Source organism: Nuphar pumila, chromosome 6, assembly GCF_984573655.1.
Source record: "Nuphar pumila chromosome 6, dmNupPumi1.hap1.1, whole genome shotgun sequence".
Taxonomy (NCBI): Eukaryota; Viridiplantae; Streptophyta; class Magnoliopsida; order Nymphaeales; family Nymphaeaceae; genus Nuphar; species Nuphar pumila.
In genome coordinates this window covers 99,128,175-99,148,092 of record NC_143254.1, presented here as the reverse complement: position 1 = coordinate 99,148,092, position 19,918 = coordinate 99,128,175, and the positions used below count along the sequence as shown (strand labels likewise).

The following is a 19,918-nucleotide window of genomic DNA, read 5'->3' as shown; positions in this document are numbered from 1 at the left end:
AAAAAGGTACAATTTGGAAATACTAGGGTGCCCAAGTCTCTTATGCCAAGTCTCAATATCTTTGGATTGAACATGATTACAAAATGATTTGGATGGCAAAGACAAAAAATCCATATAGTAAAGGTCCCCTCTTCTATGGCCTTGCCCAATCCGCTTCCCGGACCGGAGATCCTGCACATAGCAATGGGTTGGTGAAAAAGAGACATTACACTCAAAATCGGTGATTTGAGAGACGGAGAAAAGATTTAGATTAAGTTTTGGGATGATTCGGATTTTGGGAACAAAAAATTCTTTGTTTTGGTCATAAATTTTCTCAAGGTTTCCAATACCCTCAACATTTAAAGAAGTTCCATCGGCGGTGGATACATATGATTTAAACTTATTGAGACTTGGTTTTGACAAAAGTGATGCATTTGGAGTCATATGGAAAGAGGCACCCGAATCAAGAATCCAAGAAGACATACCTGGGAATGAAGAGATGGCGGCACCGGAAGTGGAAGGTGAGGATGATGATGTAGAGGCGTTCATCTTCATAAATTGTTGGAGAGTTTCGGTTAGATGAGCGATGGAATCCTTTATGTCACCATCCTTCTTTGAATCTTCATTGATGTTTGAAGGAGTTTCTCCCACAGAAGCTACCTTCTTCTTGAATTTAGGGCAATCGGGACGAATATGGCCCGGTTCATTACAATTATGACAAATGATTTTCCTTCCTCCACCATTGTTCTTCCAAAAATGTGGTGGTTTATATGATCTTACATTGTTGCCGGGTCTAGACACGGCATGTACTTCATCAACATCCCTTTTTAAGGCCAAACGGGTTTCTTCTTGACATAAATCGGCCAAAATATCACTTAGAGGAGTAGAGGCTCTATGAAGTAGAGATCCTCTAAGTTGTTCAAATTCGGGACGAAGCCCATGAATAAATTGAAAGAACCTCTCTTTTTCCATTTGCTCTTGTCTCATAGCAATAGCACTTCCTTCCCATTGAGGTTCGAGAAGGACAAGTTCATCCCATAAAGAGGATAGAGCACTATAGTAGTCTCTAATGCTCATATCACCTTGCTTGGTAGCTCTTACCTTTTCTTGAAGAAAAAAATGCCTAGCAAGGTCTCTTTGAGTGTACATACCTTTCATGAAAAACCATGCTTCATTAGCCTTCTTGAATTTAGCAAGATTTGCACAAATCTTCAATTCGACGTTATTCATGAACCACGCTAAGATTTTAGCATGTTCACTTTCCCAATCTTCCATTTTAGAAGAGTAATCAAGAATAGTCTTTTCTTTTTCTTCTTCATTTAAGGCCTTTTCTTCACCTCCTTCAAATTTAGTTAACTTAAGTTGTGGTTCCGGAATGGTTCCACATACATAACCCCAAAGCCTTTTACCTTTGAGATTATTCTCCATAGCGGCCGCCCACATACGATAATTGGTCCCATCCAATTTGAATGAGAGATCGATTTTTGCATCTTTGTTGGCCATTAGAAGAAAAATTTATAAGACAAGAGAGAGGAGAGGTATTACTTGTCAATGGAGGATCCAATGAAGCCTTCTTAGCCAAGGCTCTGATACCATGTAATGAAGTGCCAAATGAAAAGAGCAACGTCTCCAAGTGAAAGCACGGAAGCACGCACATACACAAGATGCCACTAAAGGGCAAAATAAACCACAAAAGTGGTCAAGCACAAAAAGAAGATAAAAAATATATCTCACTTCATAGAATGCTTCAAAAGAAGCTTAAGGAATACATGGGGCTGAGCCCCTTATTTATACACAGCAAGGGACCCAAGGAGGGGCTCCCATAGAGTCGTTGGAGCCCCTCCAACGGTCATATTTATGACCGTTGGAGGGGTCCAACGACTCTATGTGGACCCCTCTCTAATGTAAAAAAGGAAAAAGTAAAAAATACAAAAAGGAAAAAGAAAAAAGGAAAAAGAAAGAAAGGAAAAAGCATATCAAGGATATGCGTGTACAGATGAAATGACAGAAATACCCCTGTGGGGTTTTACAATATATATATATATATTTATATATATAGATAGACACGTAGACATATATATATATCATATATATGTATATGTGTCGTAATCGATATATATAGATATATATATATATAAATATACATCATATTTTAACACTTTCCTACTATAAATATTAGAGCGGCTACTGCATACTCTCAATGGGTGAAGAGAGTTTTCAGGTGTGGTCATGTGCTCAAGTTTTGAAACGTTTATTGTTTCTGGGAACTTTTGGCATTTTGAAGTCTAAAGAACATGTGCATCATTAATGGTTGAAAATTGAATCTTTCCCTTGTTTGTCTAGTCACATGCATATGTTTTACAGGTCTCTTTTTGGACAAAAGCAATGGAGGAATTCTGCTGATGTCCTAAGTTAATTTACCTTGATGGAATTTGTCATATGAACCCTCAATTATAGCATTCAAACCTATTACTATTGTCTTTTCTTTTTGAAAGAATCAAAGATGGATTTGCTAAAGGGAAGATTGTTTTTTACATGGCTGTAATCTGGGAGTTGTTTGATGCTTTAAGCTTCAGCATTCATGAAGGAACTATGTTGATTAACATGGGTTAGGGAACAACATCAGATGGTGAACTCTAAAAGGCCAAAGAATCTCTGTAACTCTAATGAACTTAAGAAGTATACACAAGCAGACACTTGCAGGGTATAAACATGGCTGCTGTGAAATTGTAACAAAAAATAGTATATTGTTTTTCACCATCTGCTTAAGCATGTGATGACCAGAATGCTTTTCTCTAATTTGCTCTTTTTTTTTCGCAAACTTGGCTGATGAAATTTTATGCAACACATGGAAGTCATGCTCTTAATCTTCTGAAGATAAACATGGTCCAATAATGTTAATAGCTCTATTGTTACAACTCTGGAGGAGTCACCTGAGTATGAAACAAATAACAAATGCTGTTCTTAATTTGTGTTAAATTTGGTTTTTGTTGGAGGGCTGGAATAGACATTTTCTGAACACTAGGGACACAATACACTAGATAGTATAAACAGTAACTATGTTCTCTCTCTTCATCAGCAAGAGAGAGAGAGAGGGTCCTTTCTTGGCATCTGGATTTCAGTTCATAGATAGGAAAATCTAGATTTCATGTTTATTCGCATCTATTGGACATGCATTTTGGTGTAAGAAATAAAAGTTTGTTTCCGTTTTTATATAAAAAAAAGTACCTGTAAGCACATAACAGCATGGATCCATTATGATTATGGAAGTCATAATCTACTGTTTAAACATATTTATTACTATTGTTTTCATTCCACAGCAACTTGCGAGACAGTTACAAGAGGCGGCCAGTGTGACCAATCCCATGGCACGCATGGCCCTTCAGTCCAGTGCAATGCGTACAGGAGTTTTGTTGCAAAATTCAGGGGCTTTATTACTTGAACTTGGACGTGCAACGATGACACTACGCATGGGACAGGCAGCAGTAGGACCTCCTCCTTCATTTGTGATTATGCTTTGTGATCAGTAGATTACCAGTGCTTCTAGCTGAGACTATTGTTCTTATTTAACAGTCTGAAGCAGTAGTAAATTCAGGACCACCAGTTTTCATATCTACAACTGGTCCAAATCCTATGATGGTCCAGGTTCCTTTCATTTTTCACTTCCACATTCCCCATTTTCTCTGCCTATGCCTGGAATTTGTATGTTGAAGTTTCTTTTTGTTTATTGTGCAGAGTCTTCCTTCTCTTCCTGGAACTGGTTTTGGAACCACCCCCATGGGAATCATGCATCCAGGTCATGCTTTGGCAAGTGGGGCACTTGGTACTGGTTTTGTTCCTAGAAATATTGATATAAGGATACACACAGGTATTATTCTATTCTAGGAATCTTGTGTGTTTTTCTTGTTTGGTCTTTAACAGTTTGAACTGTCAGGATCAAACAGCAGTGCCGACCAAGGTGAACATGCTTCTGGAAATCAACAAGTTGGGCTGGAAGATCAAGCAAGATCAACTGGTGCTGGAAATACCGCGCATAACACCCCATCTGTTTCAGGGCTTCCATCCTTTGCTGCAGAATCTGGTAGGGTTCGGGTGGTGCCCGTTAGAGCAGTAGTTGCTGCTGTCCCTGCTGCAGTCACTCGTCCAGTATCTGATGCATCTAATGGCGGTGCACTTGGTGTATTCTACCCACTTCTTGCAAGAGTTCAGAACTTAGATCCTAGCAATTTGAACGACACAAGCAGGCCTATACATTCTGGTGATCATCACGGAGACACAAGCAGGCCTATACATTCTGGTGATCATCACGGAAACACTGAAAGTTCTCAACCTTCCACACAATCACAAAACTTAGGGTCAGCACATGATCCTTCTGTTGCAGAGAATAATTCTGCCAATCTCAGTTCTAATGGTGCAGCAGCTCAACATCAGGGAGGTAATTCCCAGTATTCATATCTAACTTGGATTTCATGATCTTCACTCTGTGTACTAATGTTAGGTTTGTGAAGATGTTTTTGAAGAGATAATACGCATACAAGCACGGATACTTTACAAAAGATGTGCACGAAGGCACTCACACAACACTTGAACAAATACGCACAAATGCGTAAAAATAGCAAATATGCACTAAGGCATGCATTTCAATAAAAAAGGAGAATGCTTTAGACTCTTAAGCTTAACAAATACAAGGGGAGAACACCCCTATTTATACATACAAAAGAAGCCACATGGGGGGCTCCCAAAAGAGTCATTGGGGAGCCCCCAACGACTCTATTGGGAGGCCCCCAAGGTGGTGCGATTTTCAATCTTGAAAAAGAAAAAGAAACAAAAAGAAAAATAAGAACAAAGAAAAAAAATAAAAAGAAATTACAAGCAATATTCCAAGGGGAATATGCATAAAAGGTGAAATTACAGTTTTCGGGTATATATATATATGTGTGTGTGTGTGGAATGATGATTTTGAATTACATTTTAACACCCCCTCTCAAACTTACGGTGCGATAACCGCAAGTTTGTTGAGAAGAAAGTGAAATCTGGGCGAGCAAAGTGTCTTAGTAAAGAAGTCTGCCAGTTGATATTCGGACGTCACGTATGGTAGATCAATGACCTTCTTCAAGTATTCTTCCCTGACATAGTGGCAGTTCATCTCTATGTGCTTTGTTCGCTCATGAAAAATGTGATTCTTGGCAATATAAATTGCACTCTTGTTGTCGCAACATAACTTTGTTGGTTCTTTAATAAAAACTTTCATATCTTCTAAAAGGCACCGAATCCATACAATTTCCATGGTAGTGGACGCCATGGTTCTATATTATGCTTTTGTGGAAAACAAAGAGACCTGTTGCTTTTTACATCGCCAAAAAATCACTGACTCACCTAGAAAGACACAAAAGCCAGTGGTGGAGTGACGATTATTAGGGTCACCTCCCCAATCTGAGTTAAGTATAAGCAATTAACTTTAATTCAGAAGAAGATGATAAAAATACTTTTTTATTTACTGTTCCCTTTAGATATCTGATGATGCGAAGAACAACACTCATATGCACACTTGTGGGAGCATGCTGGAACTGACTGGCTATGTGAATAACATGTGACAAATCAGGCCGAGTGATGCTAAGGTACATCAATGAGCCTACCAATTGCCTGTAAGAAGTATGATCAGTTAGAGGAACCCCGTCATCAATCTTCATTTTTGAGCCCACTATCTCAGGAGTTTCACAAATTTTGTCATCAGAAATTCCTGACCTGTCAATAATCTCACAGGCAAGTTTAGATTGAGATAGAAAATAACCACGTGGATAATAAGCAACTTCAATTCCAAGAAAATATATCAGAAATCCCATATCTGATATCTCAAATTTCAAAGTCAAGACAGACTTATAGACGCAATAGTGATAAGACATCTAACTGTAACCATTCGGGCTATGAGAGCAAAAGTTTCTTCATAATCAATACTATATTCTTGGCCATACCCTTTTGCGACTAATCAAGCTTTGTATCTCTCTAGAGATCCATCGCTCTTAGTCTTAACCTTAAATGCCCAATGACAACCTATAGTTTTCTTTCCAATAGGTAGAGTTTGGAGTTCCCAGGTTTCAGCTTTCCTAAGAGCATTGAGTTGCCTCCACCAGACTTTGTTGGGTTTAAGGCAGGAAGGCGGGTGGCACAGATCAAATCAGAGCCGTCCATTGCTATTGGGTGCCACATCCACCGTTGAACTCGTTCACGTGGACCCCAGTCATTTGCCGATCATCTATCTCTTAAGATCAACGGTCGAGATGTACACTGAAGGCAACTAATTTTTTGGGGACAGGGGACCCGTGCCGGGGGGAACCCCCGAACCCCCCTTCTCTCTCTCTCTCTCTCTCTATATATATATATATATATATATATATATATATATATATATATATATATATATATATTTGCCGCACCCCCGCACCCAAGGTTTTTGAAAGTGCCGCACCCGTACCCGCACCCGCACCCATGTGACATAGTTGGAACCATTTAGTTTAAAGCCGAGAGCAAAGGAGGACTCTTTTTCGCCCATTAGAGAGAAAAGATAGAGAGAGAAATACAAACCAAAAAGATATCTTTAAGTTTTACTTGCGCAAGATTCTTCTAAAATATTAGAGAAGCAAGATCCAGCACTTCAATCTTCAAAAACACTGAAAGCACGTTTTTCAAGGCACTCAAAAAACGAAGAATCCCACGATCCTCTATCACCAACCTGGCTCTGATGAAGATGTCTATGAAGAGATAATACACATACAAGCACAAATACTTTACAAAAGATGTGCGCGAAGGCACTCACACAACACTTGAACAAATACGCATAAATGCGTAAAAATAGCAAATATGCACTAAGGCATGCATTTCAATAAAAAAGGAGAATGCTTGAGACTCTTAAGCTTAACAAATACAAGGGGAGAACACCCCTATTTGTACATACAAGAGAAGCCACATGGGGGGCTCCCAAAAGAGTCATTGGGGAGCCCCCAACGACTCTATTGGGAGCCCCCCAAGGTGGTGCGATTTTCAATCTTGAAAAAGAAAAGAAACAAAAAGAAAAATAAGAATAAAGAAAAAAAATAAAAAGAAATTACAAGCAATATTCCAAGGGGAATATGCGCACAAGGTGAAATTACAGAAATACCCTTTTTGGGTATTATGAATGATATATATATATATATATATATATATAGAGAGAGAGAGAGAGAGAGAGAGAGAGAGAGAGAGAGAGAGAGAGAGAGAGAGAGAGAGAGAGACGTATACATACATACATAGTATATATGTATATGTATCTCTCTCTATATATAAATATATATGTGTACAATGATGATTTTGAATTACATTTTAACAAGGTTGTCCCTTCTACTTCCATTCTATGTTTGATCATTGAATATAGTTCTAGAATCCTGCATGATGATGTCTCCATAATTCCAAAGCCCTGTTCGCTATTGTGCAACTGTGAGATTGTTGGTGGTTGGTGGCCTTGTAGTGCATAGACACACGCACATACATACCTGCAATTTAGTAAAACATTTTTGTATTTTGCATCTAAGATGTATAATTAAATTGGGCAACATAGAATTGATTTGAGGAGTGCATTTAGTTGTGACGTCATGAGTTGGCTTATAAGAACACCAGGATGAAGTACCTATGATTTATGTACCTTAAATCATAAGTGGAAGACTTGTTTACTCTTGTAGGGAAGTGGATTCCTAGTGAAACACTAAAACTATGTTTCTTGAGATGTCGTCTATGGATACCAGATTTTTATATTAGGGTCACATTTTCAGCCTTAGGTACATATTCCCTCAAATCTAGAACATGATTCATGTCTTGAGCATGAGTGATTGGGAGCACACTTTCATGAAGTACATACTTTCTTTTCTGCTTTTTAATGGATCTGTTAATTGTACACTTGTAACAAACAGATAAATGCTCTATGTTGTATATAAATTTGTAAGACAATGATCTCAATAAAGTCAATATTAGACTTTATTTTAAATCAACAGTTGTATGCTCATCTTAATCTTATTGCATATGTACAAGTGAAATGTGTGTGGTCAAATGAGATGGCTGGATGATTAGATGGACTTGCATATCGAAAAAAGTGAAAGGTGTGCATCCTATAAATGTATAGATTTGAGAATGAAGTATTATCAACATATATATAGTCTATTGTAGGTACAATCTAGTTGGAATCTCACGATGCAAGTTGTTTTGACTCGATCTAAACTCATAGGTGCGTTCAGTGTGGTCGATTAAGTGGGAATCGACCTTTAGATCTTTTTTTTAATGAAAAAACATGGTTTTTTGAGTCGGGAAAAATTGGTGCATATACAACCATCAATTTTTTCATCACCTGAAATAACCTGTACACAGGTCAGATTCCAGCAATTTAAAAGCCCGTTCTCACTAAAAAGATGTGGATCTCATCCATGGGGTCGTTTGGAACAAAAAACAAAAATTTATATAGAAAAACAAATTTTGTCGAGTAGTTTGTACATACAATACTGATTGTAGCAATCTTTAACTCTCTCTCTCTCTCTATATATATATAATTATATATACATTCAACAATGTCAGTACATAAATGATTATATGGTGATTCAATGGATAATTTCTTGCTATTTCATAGATGAGGCTATCCTATTGGATAGCCTCCTCTATCTCATCGATCAGGGTGGCTCTTAATCATTTCTAGCACTTGTTTTTACTTCAATGTGGCTTCCGGTTGTCAGGTCTTGATACGTCTTTGTTCTGCTGCGATTCCTCTTATTGTCATTGATTTCTCCTTTTTGCAATTGCTTATTGATCCTTCAGGTTCTGTTTCCACATCGAATCATATCCCTCAGGAACCTTCAGCAGCAGTTCCTACCATGACCCCTGGTGATGCTCAAGCTCAAGCTAATGTTACCTCAGGTGACAGTCAACAGGGATACATGCCACATGTGTGAAGAATCCTTGCAAACAATCAAGTTTTTACTACAAATACTCAACAAAATAAATGCACAGTGTTTATAAGTGTTTATAAGCTTTACACCACAAAAGAAGTGCAATAAATGCACAGTGTTTATAAGCTTTACACTACAAAAGAAGTGCAATAAATGCACAGTGTTTATAAGCTTTACACTACAAAAGAAGTGCAATAAATGCACAGTATTTATAAGCTTAAGGAGACAACTCCTTACTGTAATACTCTACCTCAGTGGGCTCACATAGCCCTTATTTATTAGCATGCTTAAAGAGACATTGGGCTATTCTCAACCGCTCTTATTAGAGAAGCTGGGAATTAGCCCAACGTCTATCTTTTTAAACAGTGTACAACAGTTGGCTGACTGTTGTACACTATCTGACTGTGTACAAAAAACATTATATAAAAAGAACAAAAAAGAAATGAAAAAAAAAATACAAAAATAAGAAAAAATAAAGAGGAATTACAATCATATTAAAAAACATGAATATGCGTAAAATGTAAAAATAACTAAAATACCCCTACAACTAATATGAGAAAGAAATATATATTTTATATATACAAGTAGTTGGATACATGTACATATATATCAAATATATATATGTATATGTATCTTCTTTTATATATATAAAATATATATAAAAAATACATTGTCTTAAGAATTACAATTTAACACTCCCCCTCAAACTTAGGGCAAGATGACCAAAAGTTTGTCGAGGAAATTGAACCGCAGAGCACACAAAGCTTTGGTGAAGAAATATGCCGACTGATATTCTGAAGTTACATATGAAAGATCTATAACTCCTTTCAGATACGCTTTCCGAACATAGTGACAGTTGTTTAGTTCGCTCATGAAAAGTATGATTTTTGGCAATGTATATTGCACTCTTGTTATCACAGCATAGCTTGGTGGGCCCTTCTATTGAGATCCCCATGTATTCTAATAGCTGATGAATCCATACAATTTCCATGGTAGTAGTCGCTACGACACGATATCCAGCTTCTGTTGAGGATAGAGACACCTTTTGTTGCTTCTTACATCTCCATGAAATCAGCGGGTCTCCTAAAAACACACAAAAACCAGTGGTGGAGTGACGGTTATTTGGGTCACCTCCCCAGTTAGAGTCAGTATAAGCAATTAATTTTAATTCAGAAGAAGAGGATAAGAATACTCCCTTGTTTAGTGTGCCATTTATGTATCTCACAATCCGCAAGATGACACTCATGTGAACTGATGTTGGTGCATGTTGGAACTGACTTGTAGTATGAACTACATCAGAGATATCTGGTCTAGTAATACTCAGATACATCAAAGACTCCACAAGCTGTCTGTAGGGGGTGGGATCGGAGAGAGGAATACCATCATCAATCTTCATTTTGGCTCCTACTATAGCAAGAGTCACAAGCTGTCTGTAGGGGGTGGGATCGAAGAGAGGAATACCATCATCAATCTTCATTTTGGCTCCTACTATAGCAAGAGTTTCACAAACCTTATCATCCGTAATACCTGACTTGTCAATAATCTCAGAGGCAAGCTTAGTTTGAGATAAAAAATACCCTCTATGAGAGCATGTTACTTCAATACCCAAAAAATAAGTTAGAAATCTCAAATCAGACATTTCAAACCTATCCTTCAAAATTGATTTTATGCTTTTAACCCTTTTAGAATCACTTTTGGTTATAAGCATATCATCCACATATAAGAGCAGAATGACAATCCTTACATTGGTTTTTCTAACAAATAAGGCAGTGTCAATGAAATAGAAAGAAAAATCATTTTCTAACATTACGGAGTTAAATCTATCATACCAAGCCTTGGGGGCTTGTTTTAAACCATAAAGTGTTTTTCGAAGGCGAAACACTTTTTCTTTGGTAGTCTCCATTCGTGGTGGAGCATTCATATATACCTCTTTATTAAGATCACCATTTAGGAAGACATTTTTAACATCCATTTGATATATGTTTCATTTGTTGATTGAGACAACGATAATGAGACATCGGACAATGACCATTCGGGCCACAGGGGCAAAAGTTTCTTCATAGTCAATCCCGTATTCTTGACTATATCCCTTTGCAACTAATCAAGCCTTATATCTCTCAAGAGATCCATTGCTCTTAGTTTTTACCTTAAATACCCATCTACACCTTATTGCTTTCTTACCCTTAGGAAGATCTTGGAACTCCCAAGCCTTTGCCCTGTTGAGAGCTGAAAGCTCACATTTCATTGCTTTTAGCCATTCATCATTCTTTTTGGCTTCTTCGAAGTTTTTGGGTTCTATATAGGAATGAATGACGCTAAGGCAGGCTCTATGTTTAGGAGTAAACGAATCATATGAAATAAACCTAGAAGACATCTTTCTATTTCTCTCAGTTCTTTGTAGGTTTTCATCATTTGTTGAATTGGACCCACTAGGTTCACTGAATTTTTCAATTGCACTCCTAAAACTTTTTCTATCTCTATGGGTATATGTTATAGGATCTCTCAATGCTCTTTCATTTTTATGTTGAGAGATAGGTGGATGGGAAGAGACGTCTTCTTTATCATTTACGTCATTATGAATGAAAACGTCATCACTATCATCATGTGATAACATTTCAAATAAAAAAAAGTAATCCATGTTTTCTTCAAAGGGTTCATTCCCTTCAAAACCATTAACATTTTCCAGAAAACTCACATTTCTGGAAACATATAGCTTGTCATTCTTAATATCATAACAACGAAACCCTTTTTGGGTTTCAGAATATCCAAGAAAAGCGCAGGCAATGGCTTTTAGTGAAAGCTTGTCGTTCTTGTCAGTAAGAACGAAACATTTATAACAAAAAATTCTCAAACGACTATAGTCGGGTTCTTTGGTATACAATTTTTCAAAAGGTGAGATATTGTTCAAGTTTTTAGAAGGTAGACGATTTATCAGATAGACAAATGCTAAAACCGCTTCAGCCCAAAAACCTTTTGGGATGTTTTGAGAAACAAGTAATGTTCGAGTTGTCTCTATTATATGTCTATGCTTCATTTCGGCTAATCCATTTTGTTGAGGGGTTTTCAGACAAGATCTTTGGTGAAGAATACCATGACTTTCAAGATAATTTTTTAATTCACTTGAAATGTATTCTCTACCAGAGTCAGTTCTAAAAATTTTTAGATTCCCATTAAATTGTTTTTTAATCATCATATAATAGGTTTTAAAAATTGAGAAAACTTCATATTTGTGTTTAAGAAAATAAATCCAACAATATCAACAAAAATGACATAATATGCAAATCCTCCTTTTGATAGGACGAGTGCCGGTCCCCATACATTCGAATGGATAATTTCAAAAGGTCTTGTTGTAAACATAGATCTTTGACAAAAAAGCAATTTTTTCATTTTCCCAAGAATATAGTCGTTACAAGTGAAATCACTTTTACATAGACTTTTAACAAAAGGTAAATGAGAAATTTTTACAATATTTGAATGTCCAAGTCTCTTGTGGCACACATTAATATCCTTTTGTTGGACAACATTACAAAACGAGTTCTTTGGAATTTGAAGGGAATTGACATAATATAGATCACCCTTCCTAGAGCCTTCCCCCAATCAATCTCTCGGACCGGCGATCCTGCATCCAACATTTGTTAGATGAAAACTTTATATCAGACCCATGATCCGAGAGTTGAGAAACGTAAAGCAAATTTAAGTTTAATTTGGATATAAATTTAATTTTTGGAATAAAGAACCCTTGTTTTTCAAAATTTTCTATTCCTTTTACTTCAAGAGATGTTCCATCCGTAGTTGAAACAAAAGATGAAGAGGGGTTTTTTGAGTATTCGAAAAAAGAACTAAAACTTGGGGTCACGTGAAAAGAAGCACCCGAATCTAAAAGCCAAGAGGTCCTACCAGGAGGAGAAGAGGTTGACATGGTGGCTCCGAAAATAGCCCCTTTTAGAAGAGGTTGAAGTACATCCACGATTTGTTGCAATGAGAGAGCTCCATTTGAAGATGACGAGCACTCTTTTTTTTTAAGTTGGGATGTAGTAGCCATGGCAAGTAACTTTTTCTACTTTGGGCAAATAGGTTTGATATGCCCCGGTTTCTTACAAAAATGGCATAAAAGCTTGCTATAATCCTTCTTCCCTCCTTAATCACTTGAGTTTTGATTCTTGAAGTGAGGAGGCTTGTAGGTCCTTAAGTTGCTCTCCGGTCTTGAGACGACATTAACTTCTTCATTTTCTTCATTATTGGAAGGTGTAGCTAGAACACTTGAGTTATTCTTGCTTAGACTCATGCGAGTCTCTTCCCCACTCAGTTTAGTAATTACATCTTCAAGAAAGGGGGAAGTGAAAGCGGATAAAAGAGAAGACCGGATTTGTTCGAATTCGGGCCTAAGCCCATTTAAAAAATTAAAAAATCTATCTTCTTTCAATTGTTTATGACAAAACTCTATGGCTTCTCCACTCTACTTGGGTTCGAGCATAGCAAACTCATCCCAAATAGAAGAGAGTTCGGCAAAATACTCCCTTATAGTCATCTCTCCTTGATTACGAGTTAACACCCTCTTTTGGAGGTAATATTTATGGAACAAGTTTCTAGAGGTGTACATCTTCTCAAGGTACTCCCACGATTGAGAAGCCTTCTTAAACTTGATAATATTGACGTTAATTCTTGTTTCTACGGATGAGAAAATCCATGAAAGGATTTTAAAATTCCTCATTTTTCATTCTTCATGTTTTTTGGTGGTCTTCGAGAGCCTTGACTCTTTCTTCGCCTTCAAGGATTTTTATTTCTCCTTTCTCTATCAAGGTTATCTTTGACTCCGGTTCGAGAATCGAGCCTTGGACATAGCCCAAAGCCCTTTTCCTTTAATATGAGCCTCCATGTTTTTGGCCCAGACGTGATAGTTGGACCCATTGAGTTTGAAGCCAAGAGAAGAGTCTTTTTCACCCATTAGAGAGGAGAGATGATGAAAAAGAATGCGTACCAGAAAGGATTTTTAGACCTTTCTTGATAGAAGAGTCTTCTGAAATATTGGATGAACAAGAGGATCCACTCCAATCACAAAAAAATCGAGGGCGCGCTTTTCGAAGCACTCAAAAAAGTGAGAATCCACACGATCTTTCTTTCTCCAACCTTGCTCCGATACCATGTGAAGAATCCTTGCAAACAATAAGTTTTCAAATATACTTCAAATACTCAAGAAAATAAATGAACAGTGTTTATAAGCTTTACACCACAAAAAAGTGCAATAAAATGCACAATGTTTATAAGCTTTACACTGCAAAAGAAGTGCAATAAATGCACAGTATTTATAAGCTTAAGGAGACAACTCCTTGCTGTAATACTCTACCTCAATGGGCTCACATAGGCCTTATTTATAAGCATACTTAAAGAGATGTTGGGCTATTCCCAAAGAGACATTGGGCTATTCCCAACGGCTCTTATTAGAGACTTTGGGAATTAGCCCGACGTCTATCTTTTTAAACAGTGTACAACAGTTGGCTGACTGTTGTACACTGTACACAGTCAGCCACTGACTGTGTCCAGAAACATTATATAAAAAGAACAAAAAAGAAATGAAAAAAAAATATACAAAAATAAGAAAAAATAAAAAGGAGGAATTACAATCATATTCAAAAACATGAATATGCGTAAAATGCAAAAATAACTAAAATACCCCTACAGCTGATATAAGAAAGAAATATATATTTTATATATACAAGTAGTTGGATACATGTACATATATATATATATATATATATGTATGTATCTTCTTTTATATATATAAAATATATATAGAAAATACATTGTCTTATGAATTACAATTTAACAACATGCAGGCAGCATATTTGGTCAGTTCCTCCATACCATATTCTCCAGGGACCAAATGCATAGTGGCATCAGCATTCCGGGTTTGAGTGTTGGGCTGCAGGATACAGGCCCAAGAAATGAGCAAACAGGTGAAGCATCAGTGATCCCTCTTGATCTGGGAACCTTTTTGTCTCGAGTATTGCAGCAGGTGATTCCGTTTGTACATCAGCGCCTGGCGCAGGAGGCAAGCCCCGCCCCACAAGTCTCAGGTGGTTCTCATGAGACACCAGCAAGTGAGAGTGTTGCTGTTGATATGCAGGTCAATTCTTTATCTGAAAATGTACAACATGAATCTTCGGGATCCGATCCATCGCTGCCACATGTAAGGAATATTGCATTTTGCTTTGTTTATCAGTTCGTCAACAGGTGGAACTGTAACTTCCCCAGGTGGACCCAGTCCTGGACCCACACCATTTATTGGTTTATCCAGAAGGAGGTTCTGGATCCAACTGGTTCTAAGAATGCAGTCTGAATATGAAAGTGTTTTCTACTGCATACAGCTAAGCTGACAAAACTTGGCATGACCTGGCTGGCCTGCATGTGCTTGACCCAGATCAAACATACTTTAGAGTTGGGATCCACTAATGACGATTTTTTGTAATTGGCTTTGTTTGTCCGAACTAACCCTGCAGTATGCATTGCAGGTAGGGCTGGGCATCAGGCTGGGCTTGGGCCTATAAATTAGGCCCAAGCTTGTCCCGAACCGGGCCAGCTTGCGGCCTGTGTATATATTATTAACATTATGGCCTCGTTCGGCCGGTGTATATATTATTAACATTATATATATTATATATATAATATAATATATATTATATTATAGGCCCGTCCAGATTAGGCCCAAGGGGGCTGGGGTTTTCCCAACGGGCCGGTCCGAACCGGGCCTTTGGCCCAGGCCCGTTGCCCACCCCTAATTGCAGGTCGCTCAAGTTCAGGCATTCAACTTATTGACAGCACTGCATATTCATCTTTATTTTCATGACATGTTTTCTGATGTTCTATATTTATTATTTAAGGAACTTGTACAGGGCGAAAGGAAGAGATCATGTGAAGGTGTGGGCAGTAACTCGCAGGATAGAGATGATCCTGATTCTAGCCCCCCTGATTCTAAGCGTCAAAGGTACTTAACATGGCCCTTCACTTTAGAATTTTTATTTATTTGGCTTATATTATGTTGTAACGTGGAGTTCCTGCACCGTTTTTGAGAGACAGAGGTGATTAGGTTGAAGGGTATGTGGTAACAAGTCTGCGTGAGTGCGTATAGATGGCTAAATGGGTCATTGTATACAACGCAAGTTTGAAGATGCCACCGGCCAAGTATTCAGTCGGTCAAAATGTTTCAAGTGACAGGTTATTCTTTTCCTTATTGTCGATTCATGTTAAAGTGACTGGAGCATACTTCATTGGCCATTCTTCTGCGGACTTCCGAAAGAACGTGAGAGATAGAAATCCCAGTGATGCTGGATTCTTCAGTTATATGAAACATCAAGAGCTAAAATATGGCCATTTTTTTCCTTTTTTCTTTTTTAATGCTCTATCTCAGTCGCTGTAAATTTTATCAAGTTGAAGCTTACACAGGATTGATATACTGCTTAGTGCTCCTCCCGTTAGTTTTCATTCTGCTATATTTTCTGCATGATAGACGATTCTATCTTTGATTTCTAATAGACTGCAGGGAGCTACCCTGTGTTGTTTAAATTGTTGAAGTGATGAGCTTGTGCGCATGCATGTAGGGAATACCGTTTCCCCTGGAATTCAAATTTTTAACAACTGAGTGGTTCCTACTTTTCAATAGATTGTTGCCGCATTTATATATGTCCAGGTTCTGCTATGGAAGCTACCAACTTTACGTACGGCCTCTTTAGATGGTCATTTTTTTAAATTGGTTCTTTTGAGTTGTGATTGGACTCACTGCATGCCCTTGTTTTGGTTATATGCAGTGTTAAGTTTTTTATGGATATGGACATTCGAAATAGTAAGCATATATCTTTATGACTCCCAAATATGGATCTTCATATTGATAGTTTGGATTCCCTATGATTCTGGATATGATTATTCTTCCTGACGATGCGTAGAACGTTTTTGGAACCAACTGTTCCTGAAACGTTTTGTGGGTGTGTGTGGGTGTGGCTGTGGCTGATGCTTTTATAAAAAAAAAAAGGTTTTCAAAATACATTTTTAAGACTCTAAAAACATTTTTTTAAAAGGCCCCTAAAAACATGTTATGAAAAACAGTAAAATGCCGTTTTTTAAAACTTGTTTTTTTTGAAGTTATGGTTCTCATGGGGGGCTTTTATTTCTTTAACCCCCTCTGTTGTTTCTGGTCATACGCACTAACATGTCCCCGCAGGTTTTCGAGTGTGGAGTGATTGGAATTGTTTGTTTTCTGATGCCAATTCAGGCATTCTCTGTCAAGCTGAATCAAGGTTTACAGTCTGGTTAAGAGAGATGAAGGATATTGGAAGCTTGAGGCAATGACTGTAAGAGTGGAAGAGGCTGGGGGCTGGTGATGATATAGTGGTGTTGATAGAGGAGGTCGAGTGGATGGCCCCAAAGAAAGCTAAAGGAGAGAATGAGATGTGCAACCCAGTGAAATAAGGAAGTCGATAAGGTGGTGTCCTGAGAAAGGAAGGACTCATGGGTGCAAGGGGTGAGATCCATACGAGTGACCTGAGAGAAAAAGTAAAGCTCAACTATCTGTTGGACCTGCGCCTGCTCTGAGAGGGTTGGTTCCAAACTCGTTCTCTGTATGGACATTAAGGGAGCGTTTGAATCACAGACGCATGTGGACAGGACAGTGTTGGATGTTCATGTGTGTCTGCAGACAGGACAGGATGCACTGTCCTGCCCTGTCTACGAACCCCCAAAAAGACATATTTTTCTTTTTGGTCCTCCACTGTTCTGTGGGTGGGTTGGGGGAAGGGGCAACGGAGCATCTGTGGGACACCAATAGTGTCAGTGTATCCTGTGTTTGCATGGACACGCTTGGGGGTTCACGCTCTCTGTGTCCTGTGGATGGCAATTCAAACACACCCTAAGATCCCATATCCATGTCAGAATAGTTGCCGTTCAGAGAGAGAGAGAGAGAGAGAGAGAGCGAGAGATTTTAATTTTAAGTGAACAAGTTTTGAAAATTGGGTTTATCTAAAATAATTTTGAAGAAACATCCAAATAGACCCTATGTTTTCCATTGAAACAATTTGATCCAAAGCATGTTTCTTAAGGTTGAAAAGGCCATTTTCACTTTTAAAATATACCATCCTTTGTTTTTTAAATTGCTTTTTAAAGTTAACATTATATAATTTGAATTAAAACTTTTTTTAAGAATATATATAATTATACGCATTCAATATTGCCACTTCAATATTTTACTCCAGTCCACAGATGACTGAGCACACAGGTCCTTCAATCATTTGATCAAATTTATTACCTGGATTCAAAACGCCGGAGCATAGAGTCATGCACCATCAACGCTTCGATCCTTCTCTGTCTGCCTCACTCTCATGATTGCAAAATCCCAATAATTTTTCAGGGACATTAATACTCAAGTCATTTAAACATGTCCCCAGTGTTAGGAAATCAAAAATCAGATATGCAGTGGCCACTTGATGTGTGAAGATGAGAAAAAGAAATGTAGAGAGGGAGACAAAAGCTGCAGCCGCAGACCTAAACATGTATTCCTCTTGTATTTATGTTACAGTCTAATTAGGGCTACAAAAGACTAAACATCCCTTAATAATATAACATTATTACACATCATATTTGGATCTTGGATCCACATATGACCCAAACCCAAAACAGTATAATAAAAGAATACATTATATCGTCTTAACAACCTCCCTCAAGATGAGCATGCATTTGAATCATGCTCCCCTTTAGTGTTCATGTCTACAATTTGATTTTCTATTTCAATGTATCTTGCTTCTAGTTCTCGATCTTCAATCTTTTGCTTGATAAAGTGTTGATCTATCTCAATATGTTTCGTTCTTCCGTGATGTATAGGATTCATTTAGATCTTTATTGCACTTTGATTGTCACATAATAAAATAAATTTGGGTAAAAGTTCTCCTAGCTCAACTAAAAGATGCTTAATTCACGTTAATTCAGATGTGACAGAGGCTATCACACAATATTCTGCTTCTGTGCTTAACCTTGCAACAACCCTTTGCTTTTTACTGTTCCACGAGACTAGGTTTTCCCCAAGAAACACACAATAACCAATCACTGATCTTCTTTCATTGGGATCTCCAACCCAATCTGCATCTGAGTATGCCATCAACACTAGTATGTCATGATTTTGTCTTCTTTTCTCATACACCAAACCATCTCCTATCGTGCCCTTCAAATACCACAAGATCCTCTTAACGGTCTCCATATGAACAGTCCTTGGTTTGTACATGAATCGTGATACTTGATTGACAGCATAAACTATATCTAGCCTGGTAAAGGTCAAATATTGAAGCATACCAACTATGCTCCTATAGTTTGTGGCATTCTCATATATGTCTCCATCTCCATTACTTAACTTTTGGTGAATGGGAGATGGCGTGACCATTGGTTTGCGGTCCTTTATCCCACTCTTAACAAGAAAATCAATAGTATATTTATATTGAGTCATTGTTAACATCTCCTTTTGCTTGTCAACTTCAATCTCAAGGAAATACTTGAACTTTTCAAGATCTTTTATTTGAAATCTGCTGCTAAGTAGCCCTTTGATCTTTGGAATATGTTCTTCTGAACTCCCTGTGACTATCATATCATCAACATATATAAGAAGTGTTATACAACCTTCTCTTTTGTAGATGAATATGGAATAATCAAGATATGAACAAACAAACCCATGCCTCTGAATTTTGTGAGAAAAGCTTTCAAACCATGAATGTGATGCCTGCTTAAATCCATAAATGGATTTTTGTAATCTACACATATAAGCATTTGGATTACCTTGAGTGTACCCTTTTGGTTGTTTCATGTACACTTCTTCTTTTAGGTTGCCATGGAGAAAAACGTTTTTAACATCCATCTGATTGAGTGTCCAACAATAATCAACAGCTAGAGACATAATAATGCGAATGGTGCCCATTTTTATCACATGACTAAATGTTTCATCATAA

The 19,918-nt window shown here is 37.6% G+C and overlaps 1 protein-coding gene across 12 annotated transcripts in view; it reads left to right on the top strand.

The window, feature by feature from the left end:
* Positions 1-16,619, top strand: part of LOC149835374 (ubiquitin-like domain-containing protein CIP73) — a 37,513-nt gene extending 20,894 nt beyond the window's left edge. For 3 of the 12 annotated variants that reach the window (XM_090008437.1, XM_090008438.1, XM_090008436.1), the window contains 8 exons: positions 3,300-3,464; positions 3,553-3,624; positions 3,715-3,847; positions 3,914-4,414; positions 8,812-8,910; positions 14,777-15,129; positions 15,821-15,924; positions 16,017-16,619. In XM_090008437.1, the coding sequence (XP_089864563.1) occupies positions 3,300-3,464; positions 3,553-3,624; positions 3,715-3,847; positions 3,914-4,414; positions 8,812-8,910; positions 14,777-15,129; positions 15,821-15,924; positions 16,017-16,026 (1,437 nt within the window). In that variant the 3' untranslated portion in view covers positions 16,027-16,619. The remainder of the gene's footprint in view (positions 1-3,299; positions 3,465-3,552; positions 3,625-3,714; positions 3,848-3,913; positions 4,415-8,811; positions 8,911-14,776; positions 15,130-15,820; positions 15,925-16,016) is intronic. The other 9 variants (XM_090008443.1, XM_090008442.1, XM_090008440.1 and 6 more) reach the window with 5 other exon arrangements.
* The last annotated feature ends 3,299 nt before the right edge of the window (positions 16,620-19,918 follow it).